The 20,050-nt window shown below is 38.3% G+C and overlaps 1 protein-coding gene across 1 annotated transcript in view; it reads left to right on the plus strand.

The window, feature by feature from the left end:
* The first annotated feature begins 3,413 nt into the window (after positions 1-3,413).
* The window catches only part of LOC124795203 (exocyst complex component 4), a 234,362-nt gene continuing 217,725 nt past the window's right edge, over positions 3,414-20,050 (plus strand). The window contains exon 1 of the mRNA XM_047259109.1: positions 3,414-3,492. Coding sequence (XP_047115065.1) covers positions 3,433-3,492 — 60 coding nt within the window. The 5' untranslated portion in view covers positions 3,414-3,432. The remainder of the gene's footprint in view (positions 3,493-20,050) is intronic.

Raw genomic sequence — 20,050 nt, forward strand, 5'->3', positions numbered from 1 at the left:
TCAATGAGTTACTCCTATTTCCTTTCTTGAATATTGGTGGGACCTGTGCTACTTTCCTGTCTTTAGGAACAGATCTTTCGTCAAATGAGTGGTTGTATTGCTAAGAAAGGCGCCATTGTGTCTGCATACTCTGAAAGGAACCTGATTGGTATACCATTTGGACCGGAAGACTTGCCTTTCCTAAGTGATTTGAGTTATTTCGCAACACCCAAGATATCTACTTTTATGTCACTCATGCTAACAGCTGTTCTGGTTTCGAATTCTGTAATATTTACTTCGTCTTCTTTCATGAAGGAATTACGGAAAACTGAATTTAGTAAGTCTGATTTAGTGGCACCATCATCAGTAACATTTCCATTGCTATCGCGCAGTGACGGTATTGACAATTTTTTTGCCACTGGTTTACTTTACATATGACCAGAATCTCTTTGGCTTTTCTACCATATTTTTAGACAATGTTTCATTGTGGAAGCATTGACGTCCGCATTAAATTTCGAGCTTCCGTGAAACTTAGCCAGTCTTGGGGATTTTGCGTTCTTCTGAATTTGGCATGCTTTTTTCGTTGCTTCTGCAACAGTGTTCTGACTTGTTTTGTGTACCATGATGGATCAGTCTCGTCTCTTATTAACTTACATGGCATGAATCTATCTATTGATGCCGATACTGTATCTCTGAATTTGATCCATATCTGTTCTACACTTACATAATTAACTTGGAAGGAATGGAGACTCTCTCTTAGGAAGACAGCAAGCGAATTTATATCTGCTGTTTTAAATAGATATATTTTGCGTTTATTTTTAGTGGTTTTAGTTGATATTGTTATAATCCTCGCTACAATGACCTTGTGTTCACTAATCCCTGTATCCATCATGACGCTCTCTATTAGATCAGGATTATTTGTGATTAAGAGGTCAAGTGTGTTTTCGCAACCATTTATAATTCGTGTGGGCTAAAGTACTAATTGTTCAAAGTAATTCTCAGAGGAAGCATTTAATACAATTTCGGAAGATGTTTTCTGTCTTCCACCGGCTTTGAACATGATCCAGTAACTACTAAAGGAACCTTGGTGGTATCAGACGTTACAAGGCACAAAGGAAGCTCGCCTCAAACTGCGCGAACAATGACGTGGGGCTGTCAGACCAGGACGGTGGTAGCCGTACCGCCAGTCTTGATATTGTTGGTGCATCTGTCTCTGACATATTTATGTTATTGAATGCGATAATCTAAATTATAACACTCGTAAACCATGGAATGTCCGCGCACGGCGGCGATGTGTAGTCACATGTTAGCACTCCTAGCGGACAGCGCGTGAATTCAGTTGACACGCAGAAAGCAATAAGTTGACCGCGCGATGACACATGTGTGACAGGTTTTATTTATTTTATTTATTTATTTATTTATTCATCCGTGGAACAATAAATATTGTATGGATGTCGTCAGATTACAACACATGAGCACACATTTACATTTACAATTAAACAGGTTTCTCATATTTTGTGTAGTTTTTATAACTAGTCATACACATATTTATAATTACATAATATTTTGGTGATAATGTCATATGTTGCTAATAATCTACATCTATGTTAAATATTCTTTTACAGTATAACAACTTTTACTTACTAAAAAGGTTTTAAGCTTTTGTCTGAAAGTGAGGGGCTCATTTATTTCTTTAATTTCTTGTGGTAATTTGTTGTACAGTTTTATCCCATTGTAAAATATGCTTTTTTGCGTCTTTGACTTGTTCTTTCTATGTTGATGGAGGTGGTGACAAGCTCTTGTTTCATGGTCATGTATTAGGCTGTTTGTGTTGTACATGTTGAGATTTTTTATAATGAACAGTATGTTCTGAAAGATATACTCACAAGAAACAGTTAGAATTCCTAGCTTTCTAAACAGACAGTGGGCCCTGTTGTTGCTATTTGTTATTATCCTTATGGCTCTTTTTTGTACTTTGAACACAGTTTGTATGTTACTGGCACTTGTTCACCAAAACATGATCCCATAGCTGAGGACTGAGTGTAGATATCCGTAATATGTTATTTTAAGACAGGTATTATTGGATACCGGTGCAAGGATTCTAAGAGCATAGCATGCTGTGGATAATTTCTTTGCCAAAATGTTGACATGGTTTGTCCATTTCAGTTGGCTGTCTACATTCATCCCTAATAATTTGGTACTTGTTACACATTCTAATTCATTATTATTAACTTTTATTCTAGTGGCATTGTGTTTTTTGTTCAATTGGAAGTTAATATAGTTAGTTTTCTTTACATTTACGGTTACTTTGTTTTTTAATGACCAGTTGTGGACATCATTGAGAGCCTCGTTTGCTCTTTCTGACAGTTGTGTTGGATTTTCACCTGTTATTACTATGTTGCTATCATCAGCAAAAGGTATTTTTGCACCATGTCTGATACTTTGTGGGAAGTTGTTAATGTATATAAGAAACAATATTGGGCCTAATACACTTCCCTGTGGGAAGCCTTCATTCCAGGAAAGTATGCATGCGTATGCGTAGATGCGCTTGTCGGGTTCAGCTAAACTGGTGGCTGTCCGACCTTTGCTTAACGTGATTCAGAAGAATAAAGACCTTCAGTTCAGCAACAATAACCTTATTGCGAGCGCGTATCTGACGACGCCCGGCATGCATGGACTGATCGGAGTTACAAAATTTGCTTCCAGCCTTTACAGAAGGATCCTTAATCCTGGGAAAACTTCCGTAGTTATTGGAGAGAAAACAGTACTCGTCCACACGAGCCAGGAGGCACGGAACTACTCATTAACTCAAAATACAAGGCATATTAATAATAAACAGAACGTATATAAAAACTAGAAAACACAGCGCCTCTAGAGGCTGGGCGCGGAACTATACAAACGTCGTGTACAGTAATTACGACCGCACAGCACTGCACTGACACACGCGCACACACCACACACACACACACACACACCGGCGAGCTTGAATTAGCGCGCGGCAGCGTCGCTACACGCTATTAGAAATTTATGTGCATGCGTAAAGTTGAACATGAGGCATCGTGTTGAGTCACCTTAATATGTCAATAAATATTAAATGTGTGCAGTGAGTAGCTACAATAGGCGTTCGGCAGAAATCCGTCAATTTTTTGTTTTGTGGTGACATTTCAAGGGCTAGGTTATGTTGAAAGGTTACGAGTTGGCGAAGCCATAGAATGCCAAAGGAAGACTGCGCTAATAAGGCTTACCTCTAGCGTAACCACTGCTTACGTTCGCGTTATATTTTCTTGGTCGATTTCAAGGGAACGCCAGTTGCACCGTTCACATTATAGATGATCATTAACTTGTAACCTTCAATATCTTTGCATATCTTGACTTATCCACCAACAATGTCATATTTGTATTGAAAATCTTTGGCTGAGTTATAGTGTTTGGTTTGTTTGTGTAGGTATTGTCATGGCGATGTCGGAGCCGCCTGTCAAGCCCCCTAGGGGCGTAAAATATGCTAAAGAAACGGTAAGCTCATTGGTAATCACTTAAAAGAAAATAAACTTTGACATTGTTGCTCTGTTAATACAAAGTAGCCACTCCTTATCACAGCTTGACATATTGATTTATGTGTCAGTTTTATGGAGCAGTGGGAATTAGATCATTTAAGATAATTTACATCTTGACAACCACAATTGGAATGGAGAACATATATGCATAATTTTCCATAACAAGCTATCATACACATGATTTTACAGATGTGCAATAGTACATATAAGTAGTAAAAATTTATTTTCTCGTGTTCGTTTATCAACAAACACGGATCATGTATATTACACGGAGTTTAATGCACTCTGCGCGTCATATCTTGTGCGCCACTATGCACGCTGGAAAATGTTTGTTCATATATCCCCAACACTCCCCCTTGAACAAATATTTTTCAAATTCTCAGCGCTATACATCCGAGGTTAAACCATAATGTTTCACCAGCTTCTGAAATTTGTCGTTACTGAGAGGCTTGGTTAGGAGATCCTATAACATTTCTTCTGTGCATAGATATCTGAGGATTATATTAACCTGTTCCACGTGATGTTTTATAGTGATGCCTTATGTCAGTATGGTTGGATCTTACACTGGTGACATTATTTTTTGCAAGTTTAATAGCTTCCATATTGTTACAAAATACCACAATTGGCTTTAATGTTGGAAGAGATTCTATTCCACTCATCAGTGTATGGATCCAAAGAGGTTCTTGAATAGTGGAGGACAAGGCCATATATTCAGGTTCTACAGTACTCAAAGCAACAGTTCATTGTCTCTTACATGACTATGATATCAATCCTCCCATTAGTCTAAAACAACTTCCAGTGATGGAGTGTCTGCTTTCTAGCTCAATTCCCCAATCTGCGTCACTATATCCTTCCAAATTTACATTGCCAGTTTTAAAATACTTTTAACTTATAATCAGCAGTTCCATCTAAATATCTGAATATTTTCTTGACTGCCATCCAGTGCTTGTCTCTCGGATCATTGTAAAACTTGCTTGCTGCATTTGTGGCAAATGCAATGTCTGGTCTGGAAGTCAGTGCTAAGGACAGTAGACTTCCTACAGCTTCCATATAGGGTACACTTTCCTTACATTTCTTGTCATCATCAATTATTAGCAGTTTTGCATTATTTTCCATAGGAGTAGAAACAGGTTTAAATCATCTACCCATATGGCCATGATTGCAATTTCTACATTGCTCCTTTTATGGTATATACTTGGATCTGCTTTTGATTTTAGCATGCCTAGTTTTATGCAAACATTTATTCCAGCAATGGCCACTTTGCTTTAATCCATATATGTTTTTCTTCAAACACCAAATTCTTCTTTTCTCTTAACTTCATCAGGTGGAATCACATATATTTCCTCTTCCAGCCTTCCATTCAGGTAGGCTGTTTTCATATCCATTCGATGAATTAATAAGTCTTCCCTTACTGCAAGAGCTAAACGGTATCTTAATGATAAATACTTCACCACTTGTGAGAAAGTTTCATTGTAACCTATTCCTTATTTCTGGGAATATCCAATAACTAACTACCAATCTGGCTTTGAACTTTGGTATTGCACTCTCAGGATTTTAATATTAAACACCTATCTTGTTCTTGGAGGCTTTTTAAATTATCAGGCATACCAACCCATTCATATGTGTCATTTTCCACAAAAGATTGCAGCTCCTTTTCAATAGCCTTTTTCCAATCTTGAGCATTTGAACTTGATGAAGCTTCATCAACTGTGATTGGTTCATTGTTGATTGGGCAGCATACATTTCATACTCCAGATATTCTCTTCATTTTGCTATATGTGAAGACCATCTTAAACTGACTTCCTCTGTTGAATATTCTTCCACAATTTGGTTCTTGGGTAGCACATCAACTTCCTCTTTATTCTCGTCTTCCTCTGTTTCAGTTTCCATCTCTGTTTCAGCACTATTGCACATTATGTTTGGTTGCATTACTGTATCATTTTGACTACTGCCCTTTATTTTAGGTCTATAATCCTCTAAAAATACTACATCTCTATTACTTATTATCTTCTTATTCACAGGATTATAAAATCTGTAGCCTTTTGAATCCTCACAGTAGCCAACAAAAATATTTTTTTGAGATTTTGCATCCCATTTTCCACTTAATGGTTTTGGAAACTGAACCATAGCTTCACATCCAAAGACTTTTAAGTGCTTTAGATCCAGTTTCTTCCCAGTACATACTTCATAAGGTGTCTTGTGTCTTACAGCTTTGGTAGGTGATCTGTTAATTAAATACACTGCTGTTGACACAGCCTCTGCCCAAAAACACTTAGGTAGCTCATCATCGCTTAACATACTTCTTGCCTTTTCTACAATGGTTCTGTTGGCTTATTCTGCAACTCCATTCTGAGGAGGACTGTAGCGAATGGTAGTCTGATGCCTAATACCCATTCCATTCAACAGTTTCTTAAACCTTCTGTTTACATATTCTGATCCATTGTCTGATCTAATAATTTTAATTTTCTTCCATTTTTCATTTTGCAATAAACAACAAATACATCATTCACTTGATCCTTGCTACTTATAAAATAAACATACTTATATCTAGGAAAATCATGTATGAAGCTACCTCCTAAGGATTTATTCTCCGTAGGTCTACAGAGATCTGGGAAATACGGAAGCGTCCGATCCCACCCGTATGCATTGACCCATGACGTCACAAATATGGCGGAAACAAAAACACACACACACACACACACACACACACACACACACACACACACACACACCTTTCCACAAGAAGCCTAATGACACTAACGGGACAAGCGCGGGAAATGGGGTGTTTTGGGTGGGGGGCAAACTAAATATAAACAAATTTAGACGCCTTGCGTAGCTACAACGTGTAAGTGAAGACAGCCATGCATGAATACCCACCCACCTCCCCATGGGTCGTAACCCCTGCAACCCATAGAAGATAAAGATGCTTCAGTAGCTGATTAGTGTTTTTTGTCTTTTTTAAAAAAAAATCTCACAGGATAGAACGAACAGATCAGAAAGATAAATATAATGAACTAAAACAGAAATTCGAGGAAACAGATAATTAAAATAAGTAATAAGTGTTTTTAAATTTAAAAAAAAATATCTCACGAGATAGAATGAACAGATCAGAAAAGTAAATAAAATAAGATAAAACGGAACTGGAGACAGCCACACTCAAACCAAACTCCGCGCCGTCATGTCGTCACACACGACAACACCCTTACGTCACGGGTCAAAACAGAGGCGTGGGATCGGACGCTTCTGTCGACCCGAGATCTGAGTGTATGAGTTGCAAGACTTCGGTAGACTTGCTCTGACTCGATTTAAATGACAATCTAGCCTGCTTCCCTTGCAAACACGCCTCACATTGGGCATTATTCATTCCATAATTTTACATCCCAGTTGCCGTATTCTTCAGTAAAGTCATACTTTTCCTATTCAAATGTCCAAGTCTCCTATGCCACAAAAAACCCTTTGCAGCATAAACAGGGTGATTTCCTATTTCAGCAGTATTTTGAGCTGTATTTGCTTTGTAAATACCTCTTACATTACTTGCAGTACCTAAAATATCACCACAAGAGTCTGTCACTTTGGCTCCCTCTGTATCAAAGATAACTTTATTGCCCTTCTTTACTATTTCACTCACTGACAACAAATTAGTTGCAATATTCTTTTCATTATGTACATCATGAGCAGTAACAATTTCCTTTTCCCCATTTGCAAGCAAATTAAGATCCACTTTTCCTGCGAGTTCACACCCTAACTTAGATCTGTCAACTGTGGCAATTCCAATGTCAGTCCTTGACTGACCATCAAACAAACCTGATGGAGCTTTGGTAGTGTGCACAAATGCTCCTGAATCTAGGAACCATTCTGCATGATTGTCACTCGCTTAATTAAAAGAGCAAAAAACAGAAAATGCTGTACCTTTTCCCATAGTCTCTCTCTCTCTCTCTCTCTCTCTCTCTCTCTCTCTCTCTCAGGACTACTAGAATTAACATGCTTCTTTTCTTCTATACTTAAATTTTCATTACACTGTGAAGCAATATGTCCGATTTTCTGGCATCTGAAACATCTTATTGGCTTCTTCTTCTTGCACTTAGAGTATTAAGCCAACCCTGTTTCTTTTTCTGAAGCATTAGATTCTGGTTCATTCTTAACATCCTGTAGAATCTTTATTTTAACACTATCCACTGTAATGGGTATTCCTGAACTTTCCAAACTCATAATCATTGGCGAATATTTCTCTGGTAGTCCAGCTAACAATAAAGTTCCAATCCATTCATCCGCAATTTCTAAACTCCTCAGACGATTGGAGATTGAATTTATTTTATTCACATATTCATCCATGCTTTCATAAATATTCAGTCTTGTGGTTATCAGCTCACGAAGTAATCCTACTTTTCTGGTTAAACCACCATCTTCAAATGTGTTTTTCAGTTTGTCCCATACCTCCTTTGCTGACGTAGCCTTTTCTGTGTGAACATAATTCACTGGATCAATCAAAAGGATTAGTTTTGATTTCGCCTTCTGATCCTTAGTAGCAAAACTTGATTTCGTAGGTTCCAATTTACCATTTACGCCATCCCATAAGTCATCCAAGTGCAAATATGCCTCAACGGCAAATTTCCATGTCGCATAATTTTCACGCCGTACAGGCCACTCTATTTGCGGTATCTGTGTTGTACTCATTTTACAGTAATTTTTCTTCTTCGTATATCGTACACAATCCAACTTAATACAAACTTGCGTGCACTTTTTGTTCAAATACACGTCACCTTGAAGCTTATTATTTTGCTTAAATCCAGTAACTGGGCCCATGACCTGTTGTAGTTTATGCAGATTAACACAGCTAAATGACAAGTAACAACTATTTAAGGGAAAAAATAAACTTTTGCTTTATTCGTACAACAAATATTATTACATGTGCCTACGCAAATATATTACGTTGCCCATCAGCAAACATGGAACATGTATATTCCACAGAGTCTAATGCACTCTGTATGTCATATCTTGTGCACCACTATGCACACTGGAATATGTTCACATATCCCCAACAGTATAAGCATTTTCACAGAGTCTATTTTTCTGCTAACTATCTTAGTAAGTTACCACAGTGATGAAATGCACACTTCAAGTTGACAGACAGCATTAAAATTATAAATTTCATTTCGTGAAACGCTGTACATACGGCTTAAACAGGCTTTTGTAGAAATTGTAATGAATAACAAACTTATTTCTTTTTTAATTAAATTTAACAGCCAGAGTCTTCTCACAACTGAATGCTGGGATGGTTCCTTTGATGAGGCCATGGCCGCCTATCTGCTTGATCCTTACTGTATTGCATCCTATTTTGTAAATATTTTATTTGTATATATTATTTCTGTTTGTTTCTGACATGTTCAATACTATTGTACCAAATGGTCTATGAATGAATAAGTAAATAAATAAATTGACATATATTGTGTGGTTCATCTTCTCTTGCCTGTAATGTAGTAGATTGGGGTTGTTGTCAAAGTTATTTTTTAGTTTGTCCTTTGACTAGCTTATACAGTTGTATTGCAGTATTGCAAAAACAGATTAGTTAAGCTGGACGGTTATTTCTTTAATGTGTCTGATGAATGTGTGGTAAGCTTATCTCAAATAAGAGATTGTATATAAATTTTTTTTAAACTTTCAATTTTCACACCGAAATTTACACTTTTTAGTTAATCCCTGTAGCTGTCATGCACTCTTTGTAACCTCAATTTTGTTTCTTAAAACATCAAAAACATTTATTCCTGGCTGTAACAATATGAGCTTGACTCAAAAAAAAGATTCTGACTTATCCTTAATTAGACAATAGGAAATTTTATTTTATTTGAGATACGTATTCCGTAGATCCAGTAGTGCATGATTACGCATGGATGTGGAACGAGTCAAAGCAGATACAAATATAGATATCATACAATACATACTGGTATATTACACATGGTAGATGAATGATTCAAAACTGGTACAATACAATAATATAATCAAGATGATAAACAATACCATACAATACAAAAATACAGTAGTGATAAAAAACAATACAGATAACAATGACAAAGAAAACAATCTGAATTACTTCTCAAATTATTTATCTCTGTTGAAGAATTCATCTAAAGAGTAGAAACATTTTTCCAGTAGGAATTCCTTTAGCTATTTTTTGAACAGGATTTTATATTCTGTTAGAAACTTTATATTACTCGGGAGTGCATTTAAGGTTTTTGTACTTGTGTACTTTACCACTTTTTGTACCAGAGAGAGCTTTTTCCGTTCACAGTGCATATCACCTTTCCGTCTTGTGTTATAATGATGATATGCCTCATTTGTTTCATATTCAGAAGAATTGAGAAGAGTGAAGGCCATGAGTGAGAGGAGATATTGTGAGGTAGTGGTTAATATACCTAACTGTTTAAAAAGATATCGACATGAGGTTCTTGGAGGAACACTACATATAATTCGGACTACTTTTTTCTGGTTTACAAAAATTGTTTTTGAAAGTGGTGATTTGCCCCAAAAAATTATTCCATAGCACATCACTGAATGAAAGTAGCCAAAATATGCAGACCTTGATACGTTGATGTCTCCAGTTTTGGAGATTATTCGGATGGCAAATGTTGCTGAGCTAAGCTTTTTTAGTGTTTGCTGTATGTGGAATTCCCAGTTGAGCCGGTTATCTATGTGAACGCCTAGGAACTTTGTGCACTGAACGCTCTGTAACTGTTGGCTCTCGTGTGCAATGTTAATCTCTTCTGGGCTTATGTAACTGGATTGGAGCTGCATGTAATTTGTTTTACTGAGGTTTATTGCTAGAGAATTTGCCATGAAACAGTTCAGAGCATTTTCAAGTGCTTGGTTGGTATTTAATTCTACATCAGTGGAGAATTTGCTGACTGTCACTATTCTTGTGTCATCTGCAAACATTGTGATATTGGTAGCACAATTTGAGGACAGGGGTAGGTCATCAATATATATAATAAATAGGGGGGGGGGGGGGGGACCAAGGACTGACCCTTCGGGAACTCCATGATGTACTGTTCCCCAGACAAGACTCTACTTCTCCTACTTGTAGATTGTTAACACCTAATACAATTTTTTGTTGTCTGTCTTGTAGATATGATCTGAGCCAGTTACTGGTTTAGTTTGTAGGCATAATTTCTGTACGTGTGTAAAAACATATGGGCCTTCATTTTTCAATGAGAAAAGCTATGCACTCATCATTTGATACTTGATGCGTGACAAAATGTTGCTTCAGTCTTGAAATATAATTATACCAGGTTTATAGTTTCCGGTCAAATGCTGAGATTCTGCTTCAGATTTGGCCAGGCCAGCCACCAAGATCTCCTGGAGTGTTGTAGTAGAAGAATGATGGGCAGTAGTACTTCAGGTTGAGCCAGTTGTGAAAAATACAACTCTGTACAGTGTATAATTCCATGTAATCTTCCTGGTAAGGAAACGGTGTTAGTGGTCCGTAAACAGTTTATACAAGAATGATAAATGAAAAGGCCTCACTTTATCTAGTGTCAGCCCCCGGTAGGTGAGTGGTCAGCGTGACAGAATGTCAATCCTAAGGGCCCGGGTTCGATTCCTGGCTGGGCCGGAGATTTTCTCCGCTCAGGAGCTGGGTGTTGTACTATCCTAATCATCATCATCATTTCATCCCTATCGACATGCAGGTCGCCGAAGTGGCGTCAACTCGAAAGACCTGCACCTGGCGACCGGTTTACCTGATGGGAGGCCCTGGCCACTCGACATTTACATTTACTTTATCTAGTGTGTTGCCACAAAACTTTGTTCATGTTATTTCATGCACTCACTAAATTGGTCTTTGACAATGAAAATTCTTGTTTCTATTTCTGGTTGGCATAAATTCCTGTAAATCCTTTAGATATTATGGTTTACCCTCATCGCTATTTTTGAATAGTGGGACTAATCCTTTAGGAATCCTGTTTTGTCCTAATGCCATTTTTGAATTTTGTATTTGCCAAAACAAGTCTGGTGCCCAACATAAAAGGTAGCAGGAAGTGAACCCTCTAGCACAGAAAAATCATTGCTGTACAGTGTATCTGGCTTGGACACTAACAACTATACAGCTCATAGGGCGGTATAACTATAGCACACTTAATATCGGTGACACAATGAAGCAAGTAAATATTGTGTATTAAAATTACAGCACCTTCCGTGACCACCGGCGGTGTACGTTGGCCCCAAAAAAAAATGTTCAAATGTGTGTGAAATCTTATGGGACTTAACTGCTAAGGTCATCAGTCCCTAAACTTACACACTACTTAACCTAAATTATCCCAACGACAAACACACACACCCATGCCCAAGGGAGGACTCGAACCTCCGCCGGGGCCAGCCGCACAGTCCATGACTGCAGCGCCTTAGACCGCTCGGCTAATCCCATGCGGCATTGGCCCCACATAATGCCACCCCAAAACAGCTGGGAACCTCCACCTTTCTGCACTTGCTGGACAGTGTGTCTAAGGCATTCAGCCTGACCAGGTTGCCTCCAATTACGCCTCCGACGATTGTCTGGTTGAAGGCATATGCGACACTCATCGGTGAAGAGAATGTGATGCCATCCTGGGAGGTCAATTCGGCATGTTATTGGGCCTATCCGTACTGCGCTGCATGGTATCGTGGTTGCAAAGATGGACCTCGCCATGGATGTTGGGAGTACAGTTTAAGTCATAACACGATGTCCTGTGGCTGCGTGAAAACATTGTTCACCATGGTGGCATTTCTGTCAGGGTTCCTCTGAGCCATAATCAGTAGTAGCCCTTGGGCGGCCTGAGCAAGGCATGTCATCGACAGTTCTTGTCTCTCTGTATCTCCTCCATGTCCGAACAACATCACTTTGGTTCACTCTGAGATGCCTGGACACTTCCCTTGTTGAGAGCCCTTCCTAGCACAAAGTAACAGTGTGGACGTAATTGAACCGTGGTATTGACCAACTAGGCATGATTGAACTACAGACAACACGAGCTGTGTACTTCCTTCTTGGTGGAATGACTGGAACTGATCGGCTGTTGGAGCCCCTCTGTCTAATAGTTGCTGCTCATGCATGTTTGTTTACATCTTTGGACGGATTTAGTGACGTCTCTGAACAGCCAAAGGGACTGTGTCTGTGATACAATATACACAGTCAATATCTATCTTCAGGAGTTCTGGGAGCCAGGGTGATGCAGAACTTTTTTTGATGTGTGTATGAAGGTAAAGATTCTACAGAGCATGAAAAATGATCCAGTTTCATATGATCCAAAGATAGAAACAGTGTCGGCTTTATACCTAAATACAAGAAGGAGAATAAGAAGGAGCCAGTAAAATGTTTGATACCATAACAGTGGACATTTTTCATCACAGTATAACAAAAGGTTGAGTATAATGAAAAGAAGCATGTTAATTCTAGTAGTCCTGAGAGAAAACCACCCGTAAAGGTAAGGCACTTCCTGCTTTTTATCTTTTAGTGAACTGAGTGAGGATCATGCAGAATTGTTTCTAGATTTGGGAGCATCTGTGCATATCGTTAAAGCTCCATCAGTTTTGTAGGATATTCACTCAAGGACTGACACTGGATTTTCCACAGTTGCTCGGTCTAAGTTAAAATGTGAACTCGCAGGAAAAGTTGATCTTAATTTGCTACTGAGTGTGGAGAAACAAATTTTTAGTGCTCATGATGTACATTATGTGAGGAATATTGCAACTAATTTGCTGTCCATAAGCAAAATAATAAAAAAAGGTAACAAGGGAATCTTTACTATAGAGGGAGTCAAAATAATTGACTCTTGTTGCGATATTGTAGCTACTGCAACTAATGTAAAAGATATTTACAAATTAAACACAGTTTAAGATACTGTGCTGAAACTGGAAGTCACCCTGTCTTGTGTGACATAGGGGACTTGGACATTTGAATAGACAAAGTATCGCCTTATTGAAGAATATGGCAACTGAGATGGAAAGTTATGGAAAGAATACTATACAATTTGAGGTATGTTTGCAAGGGAAGCAGGCCAGATTGCCATTTAAATCAAGTCAAAGCTGGTCTAAGGAAGTCTTGCAACTCATTCATACAGATCTCTGTGGACTTACGGAGAATAAATCACTATGAAGTAGCTATTATTTCCTGATATTCATACATGATTTTTCTACATACATTCAATTATACTTTATAAGTACCATGTTTACTTTATAATTACTCAGTACAAGACTGAGTTATATGTGGCACAAGAAAAGGTACTGGTTAGAGAGCAGAATGGGGTGCTCTGCGGAACTCATGGACTTCGAACATGGTCAGGTGAGTGTGTGTCACTTGTGTCATATGCCTGTACGCAAGATTTCCACACTCCTAAACATCCCTAGGTCCACTATTTCCAATGTGATAGTGAAGTGGAAACACAGGAATTCCAAAACGCATCAGGTTCCACTGCAAGTACTATGACAGTTAGGCGGGAGATAGAAAGCTTGAATTTCATGCTCGAGTGGCTGCTCACAAGCCACACATCATGCCGGTAAATGCCAAATGACACTTCACTTGGTGTAAGAAGTTTAAACATTGGACGATTGAACAGTGGAAAAACATTGTGTGGAGTGACAAATCACCGTACACAATGTGACGATCCAATGGCAGGGTGTGGGTATGGCGAATGCCCAGTGAACATCATCTGCCAATGTGTGGTGCCAGCAGTAAAGTTCAGAGGCTGTGATGTTATGGCGTGGTCATGTTTTTCATGGTGGGGTCTTGCTCCCATTGTTGTTTTGCGTGGCACTATGACAACACAGGCCTACATTGGTGTTTTAAGCACCTTCCTGCTTCCCACTGTTGAAGAGCAATTCAGGAATGGCAATTGCATCTTTCAACACAATTGAGCACCTGTTCATAATGCACGGCCTGTGGCGGAGTGGTTACATGACAATAACATAATAACATCCCTGTAATGGACTGGCTTGCACAGAGTCCTGACCTGAATCCTATAGAACACCTTTGGGATGTTTTGGAATGCCAACTTTGTGCCAGGGCTCACTGAACAACATTGATATCTCTCCTCAGTGCAGCACTCCATGAAGAATGGGTTGCCATTCCCCAAGAAACCCTCCAGCACCTGATTGAATGTATGCCTGCGAGAGTGAAAGTTGTCATCTAGGCTAAGGGTGGGCCAACACCATCCTGAATTCCAGAATTATTGATGGAGGGTGCCACGAACTTGTAAGTCATTTTTAGGCAGATGTCTGGATAAGTTTGATCACATAGTGTAGGATTTCACTGTCTCATAACTCACTTCAGCATGTTGCCATTTGATGTTTTCAGATAGCCAGACACTCAATATATCAGAATGATGCAACCATGCTGCTTTTAACATGTTATAAGAAAATAATTTTTCCTTCATCCACAAGCATCGAGATAGCCTTTCGCTATGAACCCCAAAGCACAGCACTTAAAACACCATCGGAAAGTGTGTTCTTTTCAATGGTTCTTAAGACAGAAAGCCTTCCAATCATTGCAGTGTTTGTATTATTAACTTTATTCTCTAATGTTCGATTTGCTTTGCTGTATTTGCTTGATGCATTTCTGTACAACAGTTTTTTCTGATCTTATAGCAGCAATCAGTTTTACAAGATTCTGAGTGTCATAATTGCCCATTCGAAGATCTCCAAAACTTCATTTATAAGTCTGCGTCATTGTCCAATATTCCCTCAATGTATGCAGACGTACAACAGTTTTTTCTGATCTTATAGCAGCAATCAGTTTTACAAGATTCTGAGTGTCATAATTGCCCATTGGAAGATCTCCAAAACTTCATTTATAAGTCTGCGTCATTGTCCAATATTCCCTCAATGTATGCAGACATGTAAATAGTTTACCAGACATTAGTGCAAGAGAGATACATGGACAGTCTACCTTCACATTTCCCTCTTAACATTTAAACAAATAAATTGTAAAGAATTTATGCTTGCCATTTTTTTCTCTTGTAGCACAGTGAAGATAACTAACAATAATTGTACACTGCACTGAAAACTGCTATACACACCTCTGCCCCAACTTCCAAGTGCAAAAATGTATTTTCTGATGTGCCTGACACTATGGAACATTCATCAACACTAATGTAAGAAGAGAATTATGCTGTTCCTGTATGAATTTACCCCCGTGTCCGATATTTCCCCATCTTACAGTATGTGAAACAAAATAATTCCCAAATTCAGCTTTGATGCAGGACAACTCGTCTTGAAAACTTGAATGTAGTGATTGGTCTGTTGTCTCTCACTGCAGTTTTTGTGTAAAACTTTTTGATAGGAACACATTTTCAGGAATCCCAAATTTCATGAACAGTTGTCTTGTGATTTTTGTCAGATGTGTTTCTTAAGATAACTGTACTTTACCTACCAATATTAGCTGGCACCATAGGTTTTGAGGAACTGGATGTTATTTATGTGTCTTGTTGCTGTGGTCTTCTGCAAATTCTTACCACCTCATCTCTATCTCATCTGCCTTCACTTGCTCTTTATAATTTTTATTCTTTAACATGACAGTTTCTGAAAGTATTTTTGAACACCACCCTAATGCTGTGCATTCATATACAAGTTTTTAACCATTCTCGTTTGCTTCTGCAAGTCTGTGTTCAGTTCCTTAACTGTATTATCCCAGAAAGAAAAATGCAATTTTCAAAATTAAGTGATAGCGTTGTACCAAGTCTCCCCCCCCCCCCCTCCCCCCATCCGTATGTCATGCTCGAAGAACATGGTACCAAAGTACAAGTTGACTTACTATCCCATCCTCCTCACCAGATAATATGTTATTGAAACTTCCTGGCAGATTAAAACTGTGTGCCGGACCGAAACTCGAACTTGGGTCCTTTGCCTTTTGTGGGCAAGTGCTCTACCATCTGAGCTACCCAGGCATGACTCATGCCCCATCTTCAGAGCTTTGTTTCCACCAGTGCCTCGTCTCCTACCTTCCAAAATTCGCAGAAGCTCTTCTGCGAAACTTGCAGAGCTAGCACTCCTGGAGGAAAGTATATTGCAGGGGTATATTCTGCAATATGTTATTGGGTCACCAGTCATGCTAATTGTATTTCTTGAAATAGCTTGCGTTGAAATACACAGAAAAGAAAAACAGTCAAGTTTCAAAAGGCCCAGAAAGAAAGGCAAGCAATCCAAGCAATAAAGGTAAGGCACTTACTGCATTTCATTCTTTTGGTAAAACTGAAAGTAAGAGTACAGATTTGTTCCTGGATTCTGGAGCTTCTGTGCATATTACAAAAGACCACTCAGTTTTATATGATGATTCTCCTAAAGCAAACGTTATTGTTTCAACAGTGGATGATTCTCAATTACGGTGTGAAATGGCTAGAAAGATAAACTTTAATTTGTATGTTAATGGAAAATCACAATATATTACGATATGTAATGTACATGATGTGAAGAATATTACTGCAAATTTGCATTCAGTGAGTGAAATAGTGAATAAAGGCAAAGAGGTAACTTTTGATTTAAATATACAGAAATAACTGATCAGAGTGGCAGTGTAATAGCCACAGCAAGTAAAGAAAGGGGTATTTATAAATTAGATGTTCTTGTACTTCAAAATAGTTATCCAGAATATTCTGCAAAAAGATTTTCATGGAATTAAGACTCAGACACCATAATAGGAAAAGTATGGCCTTGTTAAAAGATGTGGCCATGGGGTAAAGGAAAGTAATAGTTGTAACTTACCATGTGAAATTTATATACGAGGAAATCAAGCCAGATTACTGTTTAAAACAAGTAAAAATAGATCTACTGAGCTTTTGTAGCTGATAAATGGAAGAAGAATCTCTAGGAAGGTAGTGGTGTTTCCTTACCTTGATTGATGGTTTTTCAACATATACCCATGTTTATTTCCTTAGAACCAAGGATAGAGCGAGTGAAATATTTACCAGTTTCCGTGCCGTGGTTGAAAGATAGAGGGGTAAGAAGATAAAAGTTATCAGATCAGACAATGGTACCAAATATGTCAACAAAGCTGTAGTTCTGATCAAAATGGAGTAGCAGAATGAGCTAACAGAACAATTCTAGAGAAAGCAAGTGGTAAAGGATGCAGGATTACCAAAATGTTTTTGGTAAAAGCAGTATCAGCTGCAGTATATCTAAATAACAGATAGCGCTGGCAGGTTGATAGACACACGAACAAACACAAACATACACACAAAATTCAAGCTTTCGCAACCAACGGTTGCTTCATCAGGAAGGAGGGAAGGAGAGGGAAAGACGAAAGGATGTGGGTTTTAAGGGAGAGGGTAAGGAGTCATTCCAGTCCCGGGAGCGGAAAGACTTATCTTAGGGGGAAAAAAGGACAGGTATACACTCTCACACACACACACACATATATCCATCCGCACATACACAGACACAAGCAGACATTTGTAAAGGCAACGGTTGGTTGCGAAAGCTTGAATTTTGTGTGTATGTTTGTGTTTGTTTGTGTGTCTATCAACCTGCCAGCGCTTTCGTTTGGTAAGTCACATCATCTTTGTTTTTAGATATATTTTTCCGACGTGGAATGTTTCCCTCTATTATATAAATAATAGATAGCCTACTAAAGGCCTATCAAGCAAGACTCCTGGTCCAAGAATTTTTGGATGTAAGGCCACAGTACAAGTTTCCAAACAACATAGAAGGAAATGGGACTCTGAATCTGAAAAATATATATTTATTGCATATTGTGAAGATTCCAAAGGTTATACATTTATAAATCCTGAAAACAAAAGGATAATAACTAGCAGAGATGTAATATTTTTAGAATCTGGTGAAAATGAAACAAATTGGGAAAAGTAGGTGTAGATATTAATACTGAAGAAGATAACCAAGATCATGCAAAGGTGCCAGTAAATTTAGAAACTAAAGGTCATGGAGAAGTTGTTCAAGAACAACCAGATGTGTTTACTGGAGATGGAATAGATAATGAGATCCAGGAAACTCCAACAGAAGAAAACGTAAATTTACAGCATTCAACACTTATAATAAAACCAATGTCATATCCAGATTTTGAGTTGTATATGGCTGTTCAAACATTCAACAATGAACCTTCTTCAGTTGAAGAAACCTTGGTCAGTCCAAATTCAGATATTTGGAAGAAAGCTGTAGAAAATGAATTACAGTGTTTTTCCAATAATGATTATTATGAATGGGTTGATACACCACAATGAAAGACACCATTACTAGTGAGCTGGGTCTTTAGTATAAAAAAACCCAGAAGATGCAAAAGCAAATTTTAAAGCTCATTTAAGAGGTACGGCTGCTCTCAGATAGAGGGTGTAGATTATTAAGTAACTTTCTCACCTGTGGTAAATGTGCTTCTGTAAGATCTCTCCTGTTCCTTGCTGCAAAAGAAAATTTATTTATCCACCACACAGATATAAAGACTGCTGCATATCTCAAAGGAGAATTGGTGGATGAAATTTTTTTTTGAGTCCGCCAGGGGAAGCCAGGAAAACTCCTTAAGAAAAGAATAAAACTTGATGTCTGAAAAGAGCATGTGTGGTATTAAACATGATACTGCTATATACAGGGTGAAGCGAAATTCACACACTCGGGCTTCGCAGTGTGACACCTCACATGCCAGTGATAAAAAAAATGTCTCTCCCAAAATTTCGTCTCGCGAGTATATCTGGCAGAAAAAGGACAGTAAAGGGTGACAATTGGGCAACGCTGTAACCACATGTATGGAACTACCTCTGTCATCACATCTTGGTTGCACTGTGCTGTTGGTGGAGTGTGTAAAGTTTTGCAGTATCATGCAGGAGGTCGAGGGTTCAATCCTGTGTTGAGGCATACGTTTTATGTTTGGTAAATGTAGTCCAGGTGGTACAGTATCAGGCATCTTTATCGTCAACAGTGATTGCAGCGGGTATCTCTAGATAACATCGTGGGCATGAATTTATTCGCACCACTTCATCTACTAGATGTGAAACCTGTTTTGTTTGTACCTTCCTTCAGTGTTCCCATAGATTAGTACCAACTATTATTCTTGCCTCGTTCACGTCCATTACATTTCGTTAGGGCCTTACGTTACCAGTAGGACTAACAGTGTGCTTTGCGAATGATGCCCAAACTCGGTTAATATTTGTATGTATCACCATGGTCCCACTAATTATGCCTTTCAGCATTAAGTCTGATAACTGCAAGCTGTTTAGTACTATCTCAATGCATTATTATTATTATTATTATTATTATTATTATTATTATTATTATTATTATTCTTTCTTTTCTCGGACGTTATGTCTGGTCAAAAAATGGAAAGTGACGCGGACCTTGATCAAGCGTGACTCTCCTTTTAACTGTATGGTATATGTTACATTGCATTTAGGAACATTCAGGTAATTGAACATGTATCAATAATTACAGATTTCTGTAGTTGTATAGATACGTTTGGATGTAGCTGTATTGCGTTGATGTACTGGTGGATATTGTGTGGTATGACTCCTGTAGTTGATAGTATAATTGGTATAATGTCAACTTTATCCTGATGTCAC

Source organism: Schistocerca piceifrons, chromosome 4, assembly GCF_021461385.2.
Source record: "Schistocerca piceifrons isolate TAMUIC-IGC-003096 chromosome 4, iqSchPice1.1, whole genome shotgun sequence".
In the NCBI taxonomy this organism is placed as follows: Eukaryota; Metazoa; Arthropoda; class Insecta; order Orthoptera; family Acrididae; genus Schistocerca; species Schistocerca piceifrons.